General features: G+C 46.5%; 1 protein-coding gene across 3 annotated transcripts in view; it reads left to right on the plus strand.

Annotated features, from left to right (window-relative positions):
- The window catches only part of FAM161B (FAM161 centrosomal protein B), a 351,011-nt gene that overhangs the window by 198,443 nt on the left and 132,808 nt on the right, over positions 1–19,760 (plus strand). For all 3 annotated transcript variants that reach the window (XM_033950765.1, XM_033950766.1, XM_033950767.1), the window contains exon 7: positions 4,735–4,834. In XM_033950765.1, coding sequence (XP_033806656.1) covers positions 4,735–4,834 — 100 coding nt within the window. The remainder of the gene's footprint in view (positions 1–4,734; positions 4,835–19,760) is intronic.

The raw sequence follows: 19,760 nt of genomic DNA on the forward strand, positions 1-19,760 counted from the left end.
TTTCATGAACGCCAACTCTTTCGCCTTTATTTTCTCAGCCACTAGGTTGGAGAACCATATCGGCTTCCTTTTTCTCTTGTTTTTATTGATTTTCTTCACATAAAGGTCCGTAGCCATTTTTATCGCTCCTTTCAGCTTAGACCACTGTCTTTCCACTTCTCTTATGTCCTCCCATCCTAACAGCTCTTTCTTCAGGTACTTTCCCATTGCATTAAAGTCCGTACTTTTGAAATCTAGGACTTTAAGTATCGTGCGGCCGCTCTCCACTTTAGCCGTTATATCAAACCAAACCGTTTGATGATCGCTACTTCCCAGGTGAGCACCCACTCGAACATTAGAGATACTCTCTCCATCTGTGAGGACCAGATCCAATATCGCTTTTTCCCTTGTGGGTTCTGTCACCATTTGTCTGAGCAGAGCCTCTTGAAAGGCATCCACAATTTCCCTACTTCTTTCCGATTCCGCAGACGGAACATTCCAGTCCGCATCCGGCAGGTTGAAATCTCCCAACAGCAGAACCTCCTCTTTCCTTCCAAACTTTTGGATATCCACAATCAGATCCTTATTAATTTGCTGCAATTGAGTTGAAGTCTGTAGCCTACACCCACGTAGATAGAAGTTCCATCTTCTCTTTTCAGAGCAATCCATATCGCTTCTTCCTCTCCCCAGGTCCCTTGCATTTAGGTCACTTGGATATTGATCTTTACATAGAGAGCTACTCCTCCACCTTTATGACCATCTCTGTCCTTCCTAAAAAGATTATATCCCGGTATGTTTGCATCCCATCCATGTGATTCACTGAACCATGTCTCTGTGATAGCAACAATATCTAGATCTGCCTCTAACATCAGGGCTTGCAGATCATGAACTTTGTTGCTTAGACTGCGAGCATTTGTGGTCATCGCTTTCCAGCTATTTTTCAGCGATAATCTCCTTTTTCTTATGGATTTTTGTTTCGTTTCGCTTTCCGTTGCAATTCTAAGAAATGAGTTGCTGATATTGTTTATGTTGCAGTCTTTACTTCTATCATATCTTTTCTTTTGCCGGGGATGGTCTCTATAATTGTCCTTCGTACATACACCACCCCCACCTTCTAGTTTAAATGCCTAGAAAAATATTGTCTAAATTTCTCTGCAAGGTTTCTTTTTCCTGCTGTAGTAATATGTAGCCCATCAGTGCAATATAGCTTCTTGTCCTTCCATGTATTTCCCCATCCTCCTATGTACCTGAAGCCTTCTTGATGACACCAGGCTCTGAGCCATCTATTAAAGTCCTCTGTGTTTTTCACTCTTTGCTCTCCCTTTCCATATGCAGGCAGTATTGTGTGTGCAGGTAGTTATATGGATACATGTGTATTATGCATCATTGCTTTTCCTTGCAGTGAAGCACAAACAAGGAAGGAGAGGAAATTGTAAAAAAAAAAAAAAAGCAGCAATTTCCACTATGGGAAGTGGAAAGATGAGGGGAGAAGTGTGCAGTACATCTCTGATCGCAACCTAGGCAAGGGGGGGGGGGACTTTAAATGCAAAAAAATCCATCTCAGATTTTCTCAGGAGGGGATAAGAAGGGGGAATAATTGACTTTAGGGGCACACCTAAAGGGTAGTAGCTAGGGTTGGGGTGCCTAAGCTAGGGAATTGAAGGAGATGCAATAATTTATACCAGGAAGTGATGTAACCCCCTCCTCATTTGCATAATAAACTGACCAATAGGGAGGCCAGGTGAGGCTCTAGTCTAGGTCCTAGGTCATTTTCTTTGAAGACCCCCCCAGCCCCTTTGTCAAATTTAAGAACCCATTGTGGCCCACGAGTCAAAAAGTTTGCCCACCCCTGTTCTAGAGCTATTCCCTGCAATTACAGGGGGGGGAGTCAGGCATCTAGAGCACCTGCAACACCTGAAGGTTTGGGGCATGGCTGTGCCTTTTTACACAGGAAGACAGAGCAGCTTGAGAAGGAGAGGAATGCCAGACACTTGAGGCACACACAACACTCAGGTTCTAAATGGGTAGGAGAGGTCAGAGGCCATGGAATTGGTAGAGGCTGGTGAGGGACTGCCAGAATCCCAGAGCCAGTGAGACCAGGCCATGGAGACTGCGTATTATGAACAGCTGGAATGAGCAGATCAATCAATGGAAGTGTTTTGGCATACTAAGGCAAGTGAGCTTTAATGCCTTGTAGATTTATGCAGTCTTTTTTTTTTTTAAAGGAAGACTAGAAGTCTAAGCCTGGAACAAACTTACCTTTTTCTTTTTCCCTGCTGCTACTAAATTCCTAAAAGGAGTGGGTTTTGTTTTCATGCGTTTTCATGCTTTTGAATAGAACTTTAAAAGACTGTCTTTTTTTCTCTCTGCTTGCTGTGAGGACTTGACCAGAAGCAGGAGCTTTCTAATCACCTGTAGGAGAAAACTCAATGGCTGCTGGAAGCCAGGACTGAGATAAACTTACACCTGCTGGGAAAGGAGTAAGGGCTAGATCCACTAAGCAAACCAATCGTGTACTGATTCACTAACCTCCCTGCGATCCGCTTCCAATCCATGCATGCAAATGAGGGGAACTGCATGCAAAGTAGGTAGGGACGCGATTCACTAAACAAATTTCCCGATCCGACTGGGCTGGCCGATCAACCCAAAAAGCGACTGCTAGGGACCATTTGAAAACATCTTTTCGACTCTCCAGCTCCATTAAAAGCCCTGCTCTCTGCCTGCCCTGGTCTCTCCTGCCCTTCCCCGCACTGCAAGCCCTGGCCTACAAAAAGTAAAAAGTTTTTTTAAAAAGTCGCAATGCCCCCCAACGTGCTGATGCCTCACAAAAGGCAGGAGGGATGCCAACTACCTCCTGCCATGTTAAATCCCGCCGGGCCAGGCCCACCTCCCTCCCTGTTGCAAAATCTAGTCCGGCAGGCCGGGCCCGGCCCATCCACCAAAAAAAAATGCAGGAGGGATGCCAACTCCCTCCTGCCACTCCCCCAGACACCCCCTACCCATTCCAGGCCCCCTTTCCACTCCCCCTCCCCATATCTTTAACAGAGCAAGAGGGATACTCAACCCCTCCTGCTCCAATGCCTCCCATGACGACTCTGAGGCCTTAGGCCCCGCCTCAGCGCATCTCTGATTGGCTCAGGCTCCTACCTTGGGAGGAGCCAGGGGCAGCTGAGCAATCAGGGACTTCCTTAGGGCTGAGCCTTAGGAAGTGCCTAATTGGCTATTGCTTTGACCAATCAGGGACTTCCTTAGGCTCAGCCCTAAGGAAGTCCCTGATTGGCTCAGCTGCCCCAGGTCCCTCCCAAGGTGGGAGTCTGAGCCAATCAGGGCTTTAGGTTCATCCCTGTGCATCACATGATGCAACGGGGCAGGGCCTAAGGCCTCGGAGTCGTCGTGGGAGGTATTGGAGCAGGAGGGGTTGAGCACCCCTCCTGCTCCGTTAAAGGTATAGGGAGGGAGGGTGGAAAGGGGCCTGGAATGGGGAGGGGGGTGTCCGGGAGGTTTGGAGAGTGGCAGGAGGGAGTTGACATCCCTCCTGCAGTTTGATTTTTGGTGGGTGGGCCAGGCTCGGCCAGCCGGCCGGACTAGATTTTGCAACAGGGAGGGAGGTGGGCCTGGCCCGGCGGGGTTTATAACATGGCAGGAGGGAGTTGGCATCCCTCCTAACTTTTGTGGGGCATCGGTGCATAGGGGGGATATCACAACTTTTTTAAAAAACTTTTTACTTTTTGTAGGCCATGGCTCGCAGTGCGGGGAAGGGCAGGAGAGAGCAGGGCAGGTAGAGAGCAGGGTAAAACGGCTAGGGCTTTTTAGCTTGGAGAAGAGATGGCTCAAGGGTGATATAATAGAGGTCTATAAAATACTGAGTGGAGTGGAAAGGGTAGATGTGAATTGCTTGTTTACTCTTTACAAAAATACTAGGACTAGGGGATATGCAATGAAACTACTAAGTAGTAGATTTAAAACAGACCGAATAAATATTTCTTCACACAACATATAATTAAACTCTGGTATTTGTTGCCTGAGAATGTGATGAAATCATTTAGCTTAGCATGGTTTAAAAAAAGTTTGGATAATTTCTTAAAAGAGAAGCCCATAGGTCATTAATGAGATGGCCTGGAGACATCCACTGCTTATTCCTAGGATAAGCTGCATAAAATTTGTGTTATTGGTTGGGATCTTGCTAGGTACTTGGGATTTGGGTTGGCCACTGTTGGAAACAGGATACTGAGCTTGATGGACTTTTGATCTGCCCCAGTTTGGATATTCTTATGTTCCTGTCTTCCTACAATTGTCATAGACCCTAGTGTATTATATGCATTCTAACATTCCCATCTTATTTTTTAACTTTTCCTCCTTTTGTCTATTCACCCAAGGCTGGAGCTTTTAACTAAGTGAAGATTTCCATGTCTGGTTCCAACGTCACTTATTGAAACCATAAAAGATTGTGTAGTTTCTCCTCATGGGTAATCAGTGCTGATGTAGTGCCAGCAGAAAATGTTGGACCCACTGGAGGAGGGGAAAAGACGAGGATGTGCTTCTCATTTCACACTAATGCTCTTTGTTCAGGAGAACATGCATTACCCACTATTAATGTCTGTAATACCAGTTTACCATTCTAATTTATTTAGGTATTGTAGAATAACACAACAGTCTGTTTCAGCATCACTGTGCACAAACCTGTACAAGGTGGGGAAGTAACATGCAGATCTTTCAAGTGTGCCAGTTCTTAATGGGTGAAATATTTGTTTGCAGGCTGAATGATCAGAAGAGAAACCATGAATATAAGCAGGAACTGGCAGAGATGAAGAGGAAAGTCAATGAGAGGCCATATCTCTTTGAACAGCTTTCAAAGGTAACAGGAAAAAACTGCACCTCACTTCTGGTACAGTGAAGTTAGTTTCCTAAATTTTCAAGACCCATGTACTGTCTGCACAGGGTGGAGGACTGGGAAGGAAAATATCACTGCAAAATACTTACTCCTGTTACAGGCTAGAGAATGACACGGGGAAAAAATCTGTCCCCGTCACTGTCCCGTCCCCGACCCACCATCCTCTGCACCGCCCCGTCACCGCCGTTCCCTTCACCGTCACCGCCATCCCTTTCACCGCCCCGTCACTGTCCCCGCAGCATCCATATAAGCCTTAGTACTGTAATATTTAGCTTATTCCTTTCTTATAAATCCAAGTTCCTGCTGCTGAACTAGAGAAAGAGATGTTCAGCTGGCAGGGCTTTGTTTATACATTTTTATCAACACAACTAATATACTACTTTATCCTGAAGCAAAAAAATAAATAAATAAATAGAAATTTTTTTCTACCTTTGTTGTCTGGTTTCTGCTTTCCACATCTTCTCATTCAATTCCTTCCATCCACTGTGTGTCTTCTCTCTGCGTCTTCCATTTGCTGTTACTGTGCCTCTCCCTTCACCCTCCCCAATTGGTCTAGCACCCATCTTCTTCCCTCCGCTCCCCCATAGTCTGGCATCTGTCTTCTTCCCTTCCAGTATCTTCTCCCCACTCTGTCTTCCACATTTCCCTTCAGGGTCTGTTCCTCTCCACCCTCCTTCAATGTCTGTTCTATTCCTTTCCACCACCACCCATCTCTCCCTCCTTTACAATCTGTTCCTTTCTACCACCCTTCAGCTCCTCTCGCGTGGCCTATCTATCTACCTTCTTCCCTCTTATTTTCATGGCACGTTATAATGTCATTTGTGCAAGCCACTGGAGCCTGCGAGCTCGGTCCCTGTCCCATCTCCACAAACCATCTCGCTTCTGTGCTCCTATTTTCCCCATTTCTAATATCTCCCCTATGTATCTGCCATTGCTCCCCCCCTGTGTCCATATACCATCCCCATGGCATGTCCCCTTTATGTCTCTGTCCCTATGCCCCATGAACATAATTTCCCCTCTTTCTGTTACCTTCCTGTGTCCAGATTTCCCCTATCTTCCTCTTCCATACCAATGTGTCTCTTCTTTTCAAACCCATCTAGCTTCTTTCCCTCTTTCTTCCCACCCCCCCTGCTTCCAGCATCTGGCTCACCTGCCTGTCCTCCCCTTTCTTTCCTGCTGTGGGTTTTTCTTTCCGTTTTCATCCCCTTGGCCCAGAATCCTTTTCCCTTTCACTCCCATTTTGAATAACTCTAAGCCAGGGATCTCAAAGTCCCTTCTTGAGGGCCGCAATCCAGTCGGGTTTTCAGGAGTTCCTCAATGAATATGCATTGAAGCAGTGCATGCACATAGATTTCATGCATATTCATTGGGGATATCCTGAAAACTCGACTGGATTGCGACCCTCATGGAGGGACTTTGAGACCCCTGCTCTAAGCTGTCTTAATGCTCCAAATCTTTTAGCAACTACGGATGAGTAGTTCTGCTGTAATTGCAGCTGCACTGTGTTCATGTCCAAAAAATCAGAATAATAATAAAAGTGCCAGCACACACCTACACATGAACTAGAATGCTGTTCTGTGTGTAAATATTAGACTCACAAATTTTTTTCACACATAAAATTTTTGTGAAGCTAATTTTTATGCACAGAACAACATTGTGCTTCAAGGGCAGATGTGTGCTAGGACTTTTGTTTTCTTCGTACATATACACAGAGCTGTTACTTCCCATTCTGCTTTTTAAAGTTGCAAGCACTTCCTGTGATCACAGAGAAACACAAAGAAAAAATGTGAGCCGGGAACACGCGGTCCCTGCAGCCCCTACCCGCCCGCCCGATTGATGATAGCATTTAGCCAGCTCCCTCCCTTCACCTCACTTTAGTTTGCAGGCTTTCTTTTTCGGCAACCTGCACGCTTTCCCAAAGAGCCGCGCACACGCGGCTGCTCAGTGTTCAATCTTCTGCTCTGCTGCAACTTCTTGTTTCAAGTGGGGCCTCACCAATGACCTATACAGGGGCATCAACACCTCTTTTCTTCTGCTGGTTGTGCCTCTCTCTATATAGCTTAGCATCCTTCTGGTTACAACCACTGTCGTCACAATCTTTTGTTGCCTTCAGACACTATCACCCCAAGGTCCCTCTTCCTGTCCATGCATATCAGCCTCTCCCCTCCTAGCACATATAGCTCCCTCAGATTTCTGCTCATCAAGTGCATCACTATGCACTGCTTTGCATTGAATTTTAGTTGCCATACATTAGACCATTCTTCTAACTTTTGCAGATTCTTTTTCTTGTTTTCAGCTCACCTCTGAGGTGTCCACTCTTACAAATCTTGATATCGGCCACAAAAGACAAATCTTACCTTCTAAACCTTCAACAAAGTTGCTCACAAATATATTGTACAGAATCAGCTCCAACATCGATCCTTGTGGCACTTCACTATTCACCTTTCTGTCATCCATCAGCACCAGCAGAATCACAACTCTCACAAACAGAAAGCAAGACCACAGACAACCAATAGAGTCAGTCTTTCTCAAACTATATCTTTAAACTTTCCATCCATCTTTTAATCCTCCTAACAGGCAGACCTTTCTAACAGGCAGACTTTTTAATAGGCAGACCTTTCTAGCTCACTAGCAAGCGGGCAATCCTCTCTAACTATATATCTCTAATTATATATCTCTAATTACATAGCAGGCAGACCTTCTCAGACACTCCCAACCCCTCAAACTAATGAACCTACAAGCAGACTTTTCTTTCAAACTCTCAAACAGGCAGACTTTTCTTTCAAGCTCTTAAATAGGCAGACTTTTCTCTCAAATTCTCAAACTAACTAACAGGCAGACTTTTTCAAATAACTAACAGGTAGGCATACCTAAATAACAATTTGAAAATGGCAGGGAGAACAAGAAGCACCAAGACCAATGTTCCCTCTAAGGATTGATGAGGTGTGTGCAAAAAAAAATATGCATAAGCAACAAGTTAAATACTCCACAAATTTATGAGCAGGCGCGGAGGACGAGTGCCCGTGAGATTGTGGGAGGGTTAAATACTCAAAACTTAGAAGAATAACAATTTACTTAAAGTTTTTGCTTCGCCAGCTTTCTGTTATCTTTACATACAGTGGCGTACCTAGCATATGTAACACCCGGGGCCAATCATTTTTTGGCACCCCCCCCCTCATCTGTACAAAAAACATGATTTTTAGTAACAAGCCACACGTCACACATGAGATCCTGCTTCCATCAAAAACATTTTACCCTCCTTGTCCAATCCATCATCCTCTCCAGATTGGACTATTGCAACTCTATCTACTTAAGCCTAACTAAGAAAAACCTCCACAGACTCCAACGGATTCAGAATGCCGCGGCCAAGCTCATCTTCACTAAAAGTAAATTTGACCATGTCTCCTTGCTCCTGGCCAAGCTCCACTGGCTTCCGATAATCACCAGGGTCCACTATAAATGCGCCTGTTTAACTTTCAAAATCCTATATGGTATCCTCCCTCCCTTTATCCCTCTTTCTTGGAATTCCTCAAACCCTAATACCTCCAGATCCTCTCACAAATTAAAACTATCCTTCCCCTCGCTAAAAGGCATTTCCCACACAGGAAAGCTAGGGACCTCCCTCCACTTCAAAATCACTGAGCTCTGGAACAACCTTACCTCCCCTCTTCGGAACTTGAGCTCTCTCCAAGTTTTCCGCAAACATCTGAAAACCTGGCTTTTCTCAAAAAATGTAAGTCTCCCTCCAACTTAGGAATCAAGGAAACTCTTATATCTTGGCATCCCAAGTCCTCTAAATTTTCTTCATACTTCTACCTCTAACCCTCTGTTGTAGTTCCTTCCTATTTCTCCTACTGTAAACCGAGTTGAGCTCTACGAACGTGGAGATGATGCGGTATACAAACCTAAGGATTAGATTAGATTAGATTAGATCTTACATATTGCAGTGAGCAGTACATCAATACACCCATTGTAAAACTAAACAAGCCAGACCAGCACAGATCAATCCTACACCATCAATCCTAACAGAAAACCATGTCTTTCAAACACACAGAACACAGAAAACACCTTCGCCTAGTATGGAATATATCATCACAAACTAACCCCTCCCCATTTTACAAAACTGTAGTGTGGATTTTAGCCACGGTGGTAACAGCTCTGACTCTCATAGAATTCTGAGCATCAGAGCTGCTACCACCACGGCTGGCGCTAAAAAAACGCTCCACAGTTTTGTAAAAGGGGGGATAAAATAGAAATACACAGCTTCAACACTCTAGCTCAGGGTGCCCAAACTTTTTGGGCTTGCAAGCTACTTTAAAATGACCAAGTCAAAATGATCTGACAACAATAAAATTAAAAAACACAAAGCACACTATACGCTGAGAAAATGTTAATTATCATTCCTATTCTGGGGTTTTTTTTTGAAAGAGGTCAAGGCAGTTGACTCAATGCATTGTCACCTCAGTAACAACCATACAAAAATAGACAAATATACCCCCCTTCTTTTTTATTAAACCACAATAGCAGTTTTTAGCGCAGGGAACTGCACTAAATGCCCAGCACTGCTCTCGACGCTCATAGGCTCCCTGCACTAACAAACACTATTGCGGTTTAGTGAAAGGGGGCCATAGTGTAAAATATAGACAGCATATATAAATTCAGACACATTTTGATCACTAAATTTAAAATAAAATCATTTTTCCTACCTTGTCTGGTGATTTCATGAGTCTCTGGTTGCACTTTCATCTTCTGACTGTGCATCCAATCTTTCTTCCCTTCTTTCAGCCTGTATGCTTCCTCTCCTCCAGACCTCATTCCCTCCCCTAACTTTTTCTTCCTCTCTCCCTGCCCTTTCTTTCTTTTTTCTCTCTTGATGCCCCCTTTCTTTTTTTCTGTTTCCCTTCTGTCTCCCTGCCTGCCCCTTCTCTTTCTTTCTCCTTACCCTCCACAAAGCCACTTCTGCCACCATCGGGGAAAACAGGCCCCAAAGCCACCGCCGCGGCTGCCCCAAGCTCTCTCTGCTTCCCACTGTTGGGCCGACCAGCATTCCCCCGACGTCAATTCTGCCGTCGGAGAGGAAGTTCGTCCCTGCCAGGCCGCGATTGGCTGGCCCGAACTTCCTCTCCTATGGCAACCTTAGGGGGGGTGCACAGCCGGCCAGATCCGGACCTGGCCGGCTGTGCACTCCCCCTAAGGCTGCACCCGGGGCGGACTGCCGCCCCCCTTGGTAGGCCACTGAAGACGTGGCAGCAGCTCCTCTCACGATCCCCACCTGCGTCGGAAGTGCGTCGGGGATCTTACTATGCAGTCCTCAGTTTCCCACTGCGTATTTTAGTTAGCGACACGAGAAAAATTATGAGTGACGCCAATGGAAATAGTGAGCGATCGCTCATGCGCTCAGCTTAGAGGGAACATTGCCAGGACTACAATCAAGACCAGCGTTCCAGTCACCGGAGGGATCCAGGGGATGGCCATGGCCTACATACAGACGGAGGATGACCCTGGACGGTGGATAGAGGCCTGTGTGCAGACCGAGGCCATCCCCCCCCCCAGCAGTACACTACAGTCTCGACACAGACAGAGGAGGTGGGACAGCTGGAAGGAGACATATTACAGGAACTGATGAGCTTAAGGGAGGAGTTGAGGTGATTGAGAAGCATCAGAGAGGATGAGGCCTTCATCGACGGAGTCGTCCAGGAGCTGTCCCGAATCTCCGAGCAGGCACCGGACAAGTCCATCCTCGTGACACCCAAACCCTCAGCTTTGAAACCAACGACTGGGGTACAGGAAATGGCTGGGGACCCGATTCCTGGCAGTTGGTAACCTTCTCCACAGGCAAGCACAGAAGACTCCCCCCTTTCTCAGTTTCTTCTTCTTCCTTTTCTCTCAGACAGGACAGTTTTACATCAACCCCACAAATCATCCTGAGGAACAGATTCCAGATCTTGCAGGAAGGGACTGCCGATGAGGTACAAGAAGACGTCCAACACATGACTCCAGTTCCAGGGATGACTGAACGGCTCCCCCCAAAGAAACGCAGGGTGGTAGTTATTGGGGACTCCATGCTGAGGGGCACCGAGGGACCAATCTGCAGACCGGATATACAATCAAGGGAGGTTTGCTGTCTGCCTGGAGCCAGAATCCGGGATGTCACCACCTGTCTGGATAGACTTCTCAAACCACAGGACCACTTCCCCATGCTTCTCATCCACGTCGGAACGAATGACACAGCCAGGAACACCCCGGAGAACATACCCAAGGACTTTGGAGCCCTGGGTGAGAAGCTGAGGCAGTTGGGAGCGCAGGTGGTCTTCTCATCAATCCTCCCGGTAAGAGGCAAGGGTAGAGCCCGGGAGGAGTGTATCCAGAGGACCAACGAGTGGCTACATGGATGGTGCAAGGGGATGAACTTTGGATTTCTGGACCATGGAGAGGCACTGCAGGGACTTCAGGGACCAGACGGGCTCCACCTGACCAGAAGAGGTAAGAACGTCTTCGGACGTCGACTAGCCCGCCTACTTCGAAGGGCTTTAAACTAGGTAAGTTGGGGGAGGATGCCCACTCATACTCTGGAGCAGTAACTATCCTGAGGAGGTGAGTCGCCACTCTGAGTCCGAGGTAAGTGCACACACTGAAAACAATACATTAGGGGTCACACTAACTCAGGCGGGAAACTCTGTAAAGGGACTTAGCAAACATATTGTATGGAGAGCTATGTATGTTAATGCACACAGTTTCGGCAATAAAATTCTGGATTTAGAGATGGAAATAATGAACACCGACTTAGACGTAGTGGCGATATCCGAAACTTGGTTCACGGACTCACACAGGTGGGATATGGTTATACCGGGATACAAATTACTTCGTTGAAACAGGGAGGGCAAGTTAGGAGGAGGGGTAGCTCTATACACTAGAGAAGACATCAAAACTACCATAATCACAGATGTCAGGTACACCGGGGAATCCCTCTGGGTGAACCTGGCTAGAGGAAACGAAAAATGCCTGTATCTTGGTGTGATATCCAGACTTCCAAGACAACAGGCAGACAAGGATATGGAATTAATCGAAGACATTGAAAACATCACTTTGCGTGGGGACACAGTACTGTTAGGGGACTTCAATAAGCCCGATGCAGATTGGAACACACTTTCCGCAAAAACCAGCGGCAGCAGAAGGTTGTTAACCTCCATAAAGGGTGCATGGCTCAAACAATTGGTATTGGAGCCCACTAGGGACCAGGCAATACTAGACCTGGTACTCACCAACGGAGAAAGCATATCGAAAGTTTTGGTAGGTGACACGCTGGCCTCCATCGACCATAACATGGTTTGGTTCAACCTTAGGAAAGGTTTCATCAGATCAACCACAACAACAAAGGTCCTTAACTTTCGGGGCACTGACTTCAAACGCATGGGAGATTGCGTTCATCGGGCACTGCAAGACCATGCTGAAACCAATAATGTAGAGGCTATGTGGTCAAACCTGAAATCTACCCTACATGAAGCAACAAATCGCTATATAAAAACAGTAAGCAAATGACGGAGAAATAACAGACCCCAGCAGTTCACTACAGAAATCTCGGACCTCGTTAAGAAAAAGAAAAAAGCATTTGTTTCCTACAAACAATCAGGAAGAGGAGAGGCAAAAGAAGACTATCTAGCCAGGTCCAAAGCTGTCAAAATGGCAGTCAGAGAGGCCAAGCTTCGAATAGAAGAGAATCTAGCAAAGGACATTAAGAAAGGGGATAAATCCTTCTTCAGGTACATCAGTGATAGGAAAAGAAACACAGATGGGATAGTACGCCTTAGGAAAGCAGACGAGTCTTATGCAGAATCAGATTCCGATAAAGCCGAACTACTAATCTGTTCAGTCTTTACTTGCGAGGCGCTGGGGTCAGGTCCACAGTTGCAAGCAAGGCAAAGCTCAGAAAACCCGTTTTGGAATTTCGAGTTTACTCCCAGCAGCGTCTACTGTGAACTATCAAGACTCAAAGTGAACAAAGCCATGAGACCGGACAATATACACCCCAGGGTGCTTAGAGAGCTGTGTGATGTCCTGACAGAGCCGTTATCCATGCTCTTCAATCTTTCCTTGAGTATGGGAAGAGTCCCCTTGGACTGGAAAACAGCCAATGTAATCCCACTCCACAAAAAGGGCTGCAGGACAGAGGCTGAGAATTTCAGACCGGTGAGTTTCACATCCATAGGGAGTAAACTCATGGAAACACTAATTAAGCATAAATTAGATACGATCCTGGACGAGAAGAATCTATGGGATCCCCGCCAACATGGATTTATCAAGGGCAGGTCCTGCCAATCCAAGCTAATTAGTTTTTTTGACTGGATAACAAGGAAACTGGATGTGGGGGAGTCCCTAGACGTCATGTACTTGGACTGTAGTAAAGCTTTTGATAGCGTCCCACACCGCAGACTATTGAGCCAGATGAAACCAATGGGTCTGGGAAAAACATTAACTGCATGGGTCAATGATTGGCTAAATAGTAGACTTCAGAGAGTGGTGGTGAATGGTGCCCCTTCAAAAACGTCAGAGGTGATCAGTGGAGTGCCGCAGGGCTTGGTCTTGGGCCCGATCCTCTTCAACATATTTGTAGGAGATCTGACTCAGGGGCTTCAGGGTAAAATCACATTATTCGCCGATGACGCCAAACTATGCAACATAGTAAGTAAGAGCACTTTGCCAGACAGTATGATGCAGGACTACTTCTATTGGAACATTGGCCCTCAAATTGGCAGCTAAGCTTCAATGCTAAAAAATGTAAGGTCATGCACCTTGGCAGCAGGAATCCGTGCAGAGCTTACACGCTAAATGGTGAGACCTTAGCTAGGACCAAGGCGGAACGTGATTTGGGGGTGATCATTAGCGAAGACATGAAGAATGCCAATCAAGTGGAGAAGGCTTCATCAAAGGCAAGACAAATGATGGGTTGTATCCGTAGAGGTTTTATCAGCCGGAAGCCCGAAGTTATAATGCCGTTGTACAGATCCATGGTGAGGCCTCATCTGGAATATTGTGTACAATTCTGGAGGCCACATTACCAGAAAGATGTGTTGAAAGTTGAGTCGGTTCAACAAATGGCCACCAGGATGGTCTCGGGACTCAAAGATCTCCCATATGAGGAAAGGCTGAATAAATTGCAGCTATACTCACTCGAGGAATGTAGAGAGAGAGGAGACATGATAGAGACATTTAAATATATCACGGGCCTTATTGAGGTGGAGGATGATATTTTCTTTCTTAAAGGTCCCTCGGCCACAAGAGGGCATCCGCTGAAAATCAGGGGAGGAAAATTTCATGGTGACACCAGGAAGTTCTTCTTCACCGAAAGGGTGGTTGATCATTGGAATGAACTCTCACTTCAGATGATTGAGGCCAGCAGCGTGCCAGATTTTAAAAGGAAATGGGATACACATGTGGGATCTCTAGGGGGGTAAAATCAAGGGGGGTTGGTCATTAGAGTGGGCAGACTTGATGGGCTATGGCCCTTTTCTGCCATGATCTTCTATGTTTCTATGAAGTTGTTTTAACCTTTTAAAAAATATTTTATGTATGCAGTGGTACCTTGGTTTACGAGCATAATTCGTTCCAGAAGCATGCTCGTACACCAAAATACTCATAAGAACACAAGAACATAAGCAATGCCTCCGCTGGGTCAGACCTGTGGTCCATCGCGCCCAGCAGCCCGCTCATGAGGTGGCCCAACAGGTCCAAGACCTGTGTAGTAATCCTCTATCTATACCCTTCTATCCCCTTTTCCAGCAGGAAATTGTCCAATCCTTTCTTAAACCCCAGTACCGTACTCTGCCCTATTACGTCCTCTGGAAGCACATTCCAGGTGTCCACCACACGTTGGGTAAAGAAGAACTTCATAGCATTTGTTTTGAATCTGTCCCCTTTCAACTTTTCCGAATGCCCTCTTGTTCTTATATTTTTTGAAAGTTTGAAGAATCTGTCCCTCTCTACTCTCTCTATGCCCTTCATGATCTTGTAGGTCTCTTATCATATCCCCTCTGAGTCTCCTCTTCTCCAGGGAAAAGAGACCAGTTTTTCCAATCTCTCAGCGTATGAAAGGTTTTCCATCCCTTTTATCAGACGTGTCGCTCTCCTCTGAACCCTCTCGAGTAATGCCATATCCTTCTTAAGGTATGGCGACCAATACTGGATGCAGTACTCCAAATGCGGACGCACCATTGCCCGATACAATGGCAGGATAACTTCTTTCGTTCTGGTAGTAATACCTTCTTGATTATACCTAGCATTCTATTCGCTCTTTTAGCGGCCGCTGCCCACTGTGCCTTCGACTTCATTGCCATGTCCACCATTACCCCCAAGTCCCTTTTTTGGGTACTCTCATTCAATAACATCCCTCCCATCGTATAGTTGTACCTCTGGTTTCTGCTTCCCACATGCAATACTTTACATTTCTCAACGTTGAACTTCATTTGCCATTTTGTCGCCCATTCCCCTAGTTTGTTGAAGTCTCTTTGCAATTCTTCGCAGTCTCCTTAGTCTAAGCTCCACTAAATAGTTTGGTGTCGTCCGCAAATTTTATTATCTCACACTTTGTCCCTGTTTCTAGATCATTGATGAATATATTAAATAGCAGCGGCCCGAACACCGAGCCCTGCGGAACACCACTCGTGACCCTCCTCCTGTCCGAGTAGTGGCCCTTCACCCCTACCCTCTGTTTCCTACCCGCCAACCAGTTTCTGATCCATCTGTGTATATCTCCGTCCACCCCATGGTTCTTCAGTTTCCGGAGTAGACGTTCATGAGGCACCTTGTCAAAGGCTTGTCTTATGGGGTCTCCTTGGTCCATCCGTTTGTTAATTCCTTCGAAGAAGTGCAATAAGTTAGTTAGGCACGATCTCCCCCTGCAGAAACCATGTTGGCTGGTTATCAGAAGTTCATTTCTTTCAAAATGTTCATCGATGTTTTCTTTTATCAGTGCTTCCACCATTTTCCCCGGAACCGAGGTCAGACTCACAGGTCTGTAGTTTCCCGGGTCACCTCTTGATACCTTTTTAAAGATGGGCGTAACATTGGCTATCTTCCAATCCTCCGGATTTCGTCCGGACCCGGGATTTGTCAGTTTTTAGTTTTTCTATCTGCCTGCATAGATCTTCAAGGCTCACTTCCATGGATGTTAATTTTTCTGCTTGATTTCCATTGAAGAATTGCTCAGGTTCCAGTATGTTGGTTGTGTCTTCGTTTGTAAATACAGACGAAAAGAACATGTTAAGTCTTTCCGCGACCTCTTTCTCCTCCTTCACCACTCCCTTCCTGTGTTCGTTGTCCAGTGGTCCCACCTCCTCCCTAGCCGGCTGCTTACCTTTAACATATCTAAATGTCGGTTTGAAATTTCATGCTTCCCTGGCTAGAGTCTCTTCATACTCTCTTTTGGCTTTTCGGACCACAAGGTGACATTCTTTTTGATACTTCCTGTGCTCTTTCCAGTTCCCCTCAGTTTTGTCCTTTTTCCATTTTCTGAATGAATTTTTCTTATTGCCTATCGCTTCCTTCACTATATTAGTTATCCATGCTGGGACTTTTGTTGGACTCTTTTTGCACCCCTTTCTGAATCTGGGGATATACAGATTTTGTGCTTCACTCACCGTGTCCTTGAAAAAAGACCAGGCTTGTTCTACCGTTTGCCATTTTTTGGAAATGTTCCTAAGTTTCTTCCTTACCATTCCCCTCATTGCTTCGTAGTTTCCTTTCCTGAAGTTAAACGTTGTCACTATGGTTCTCTTTTCTTTCGGTATTCCTACCTCAACTTTGAAATTAATCATATTATGATCGCTGTTTCCCAACGGTCCCACTACTTCCACTTCCTTTGCAGGTCCCCTTAACCCATTTAGGATTAGATCCAGAGTGGCATTTCCTCTCGTCTGTTCTCTAACAAGCTGCTCCATGAAGCAATCTTGTGTAGCCTCCAGAAATTTTGTCTCCTTAGCGCATCTTGAGCTTCCAAGACTCCAGTCTATCCCGGGGTAGTTGAAGTCTCCCATAATAACTGTGTTACCGCTTTTGCATTCTCACTTCATCTCGGCTTCCATTTCTTCATCGATATCTCCGGTTTGTCCAGGTGGACGATAGTATAGGCCTATCTTTATTTCAGGCCCTTTCCTTCCCGGTATTTTAACCCATAGCGATTCCAGCTTGTTGGTCTTCTCTGCTGTATCCATTCTTGTCGATTGTATGATTTCTTTTATGTACAGTGCTATTCCACCTCCTTTCTGTCCTGACCTATCCTGACGATATAGTTTGTACTCCGGCAGTGCTGTATCCCATTTGCTTTCCTCATTCCACCATGTTTCAGAGATTCCAATGATGTCTATGTCCTCTGCATTGGCCATAGCCTCTAATTCCCCCATTTTGTTTCTTAGGCTCCTTTGCATTAGTATATATGCAATTTAGATCCTGGTATTTTGTTGTCTTCATTTCCTTTCCCTGTGCTTCGGTCTTTAATGTCTTCTCATTTGCCACAATCTTTCTAACCTCCTCTTCTGGGTTAGTTGATTTCTGTAGTTTGTCACTTGTTTCTTCCCAGCCTTGTTTCCCCTTAGTATCTTCAAGGGATACCTTCTTCCGAATTGTTGACGCTTGGTCGACTGTCGGCTTTCCCCTTCCTCTTAGTTTAAAGCCTGATCAATTCCTCTCTTGACGTTGTTTGCTAGAAGTCTAGTTCCCGCCACGCTCAGGTGCAGTCCATCACTCCTGTAGACCCTGCTCTTGCCCCAGAACGTTGTCCAGTTACTCACGAAGTGGAATCCATCTTCCTCAAACCATTTCCTCATCCACGCATTTATTGACTACAGTTCCTCCTGCCTCTTCACATCTGCCCTTGGTACTGGTAGGATCTCTGAGAATGCTATCTTCTGGGTCCTCATCTTCAGCTTTCTTCCCAGAGTCTTAAACTGTTCTAGCGGTGTGCTTCTTCTGTAGTCTCTCCTGCTGACATCATTCGTCCCGATGTGGATCATTACTGCGGTCTCTTCTGTCTCCGCTCCTTCCAGGATCTTTCCAATTTTGTCCATGATGTTCTTGGTCCTTGCTCCTGGGAGGCAGGTCACCAGCCGATCCTCTCTTCCTCCAGCTATGTGACTGTCCACATGCCTCAGGATCGAGTCTCCCACTAGGATCGCTGACTTTCCCTTCTTCAATGTTTGCTTTGGTCTCTGGTCAATGTCCTCGGTGTGCTTCGCTCTTTCTTCTTCTGGGCTATCAACTAGCCAATTCCTCCCCCTCTTGCGGTATTCCTCTGTGGGTGTTTTCTTTGAGGTCATCTACTTCTTGTTCTCCCTTCCATGTTGGTATTGGTATAACCTCATATTTCATCTGAAGTTTGTTCTCTTCCACCCTCCTCCTGTATGCTTCCTCAATGAATTTCTCGAGTTCCCTGACTCGTATATCAAAGCGAGCTTCCCCATAGGAACTAAGGGAAACTCGCTTGATACATTCCCACCCACCCCCACCCCCGAGGCCAGCGGCGCTTCTCTACCTCCCCCCCCAAGAACTGTTATTGCTCCCCCCCAAGGCCCTCCCCCGCATGATCCACCACCCACCCCCGCGATCCGGCATCCCCCAGCACCCACCCAAACACGCTGCTTACCCGCATCTGGCCACCGGCACCAGCACTAACGCACAGGACATGCCGGTGCTGGTGCCCGAAGATCTGCGTCCTCTTTTTGCTGGGCCTTGAGCATCTGCGCATGCTTAAGGCCTTCGAGTTCACGCTCTCAAGGCCCAGCAAAGAAGAGGACGCAGATCTTTGGGCACCGGCACCGGCATGTCCTGTGCATTGGTGTTGGTGGCCAGATGGGGGTAAGCAGCGTGTTCGTGTGGGTGCTTGGGGATTTCAGATTGCGGCGGGGGGGGTGTGTGTGTGACACAAGCGGGGGGATGCTGGATCATGAAGGGCGCCGCTTGCAAATCGAGGCAAGCTCGGTTTCCGAGGCACCGAGTTTGCGAATGTTTTGCTCGTCTTGCAAAACACTTGCAAACCAGTGCACTCGTAAACCGAGGTACCACTGTATATACTTTTTTATGGGGGGAAGGAGACCTCTAGTGCTCGCAGCTGTCTGAATTTAGAGCTTATCTATACCATACCATAAACTCTGTATTGACTTCAATTTAATATTGAAATACAGTAAATAAAAGCAAAGAATTCCCCTATCATGAAATTCCTTTCTGACTTTTCCTTCTCAGGTTTCAGGCTCCTCTATTCTCTCTCTCACTCCAACTACAGTTTTGTCTCCCTTCCCACCTCCCCTTTCTGGTCTTAGTCATTTTCTCCTTCCCTCCAACTTATGGGTCATCCATCTCCCCTACCCTTTACCCTGCAGGACTAATATTCATGTCCCTTCTTCCCCTCCACTTTTGGCCCACCTCCCCCCTGGATCTTCCCTCCCTCCCTCACCATGGGTCTGGCCCCCCTTACTTACCTGTGGCTCTTCTGAAGCATCAGCGACAGCCATAGATCTCCCTCCCTTCAGTCCCCAAAGCATTGATTGAGCTTCAGCCAGGGGAAGGAGAAAGAAGACCTCCGTCTTGCTCCCTCCTTCCCCCACTTGATCATCAGCGCAACCCAGCCTGAGCTCTGCCCACTCCCAAGTACTGGCTCCTCTTCAACTCTGACCGATGACCAGAGAAAAAGCAAACTTGATCGAGCTCCAGGCAGGGGAAGGAGAAAGGAGTCCTCCATCTTGCTCCCTTCTTCTCCCACCCAATCATCACCAAACTTGGCCTAAAATCCACCCACTTCAAGTACCAGCTCCTCTTCAGCCCTGTAAAAGGGCCGATGACCAGGCAGGTCCCGCTGAAGGGCCGCACCAAAGGGCCCTTTGTGTGGCCCTTAGTGTTTACTGAA

This window comes from Geotrypetes seraphini, chromosome 7, assembly GCF_902459505.1.
Source record: "Geotrypetes seraphini chromosome 7, aGeoSer1.1, whole genome shotgun sequence".
In the NCBI taxonomy this organism is placed as follows: domain Eukaryota; kingdom Metazoa; phylum Chordata; class Amphibia; order Gymnophiona; family Dermophiidae; genus Geotrypetes; species Geotrypetes seraphini.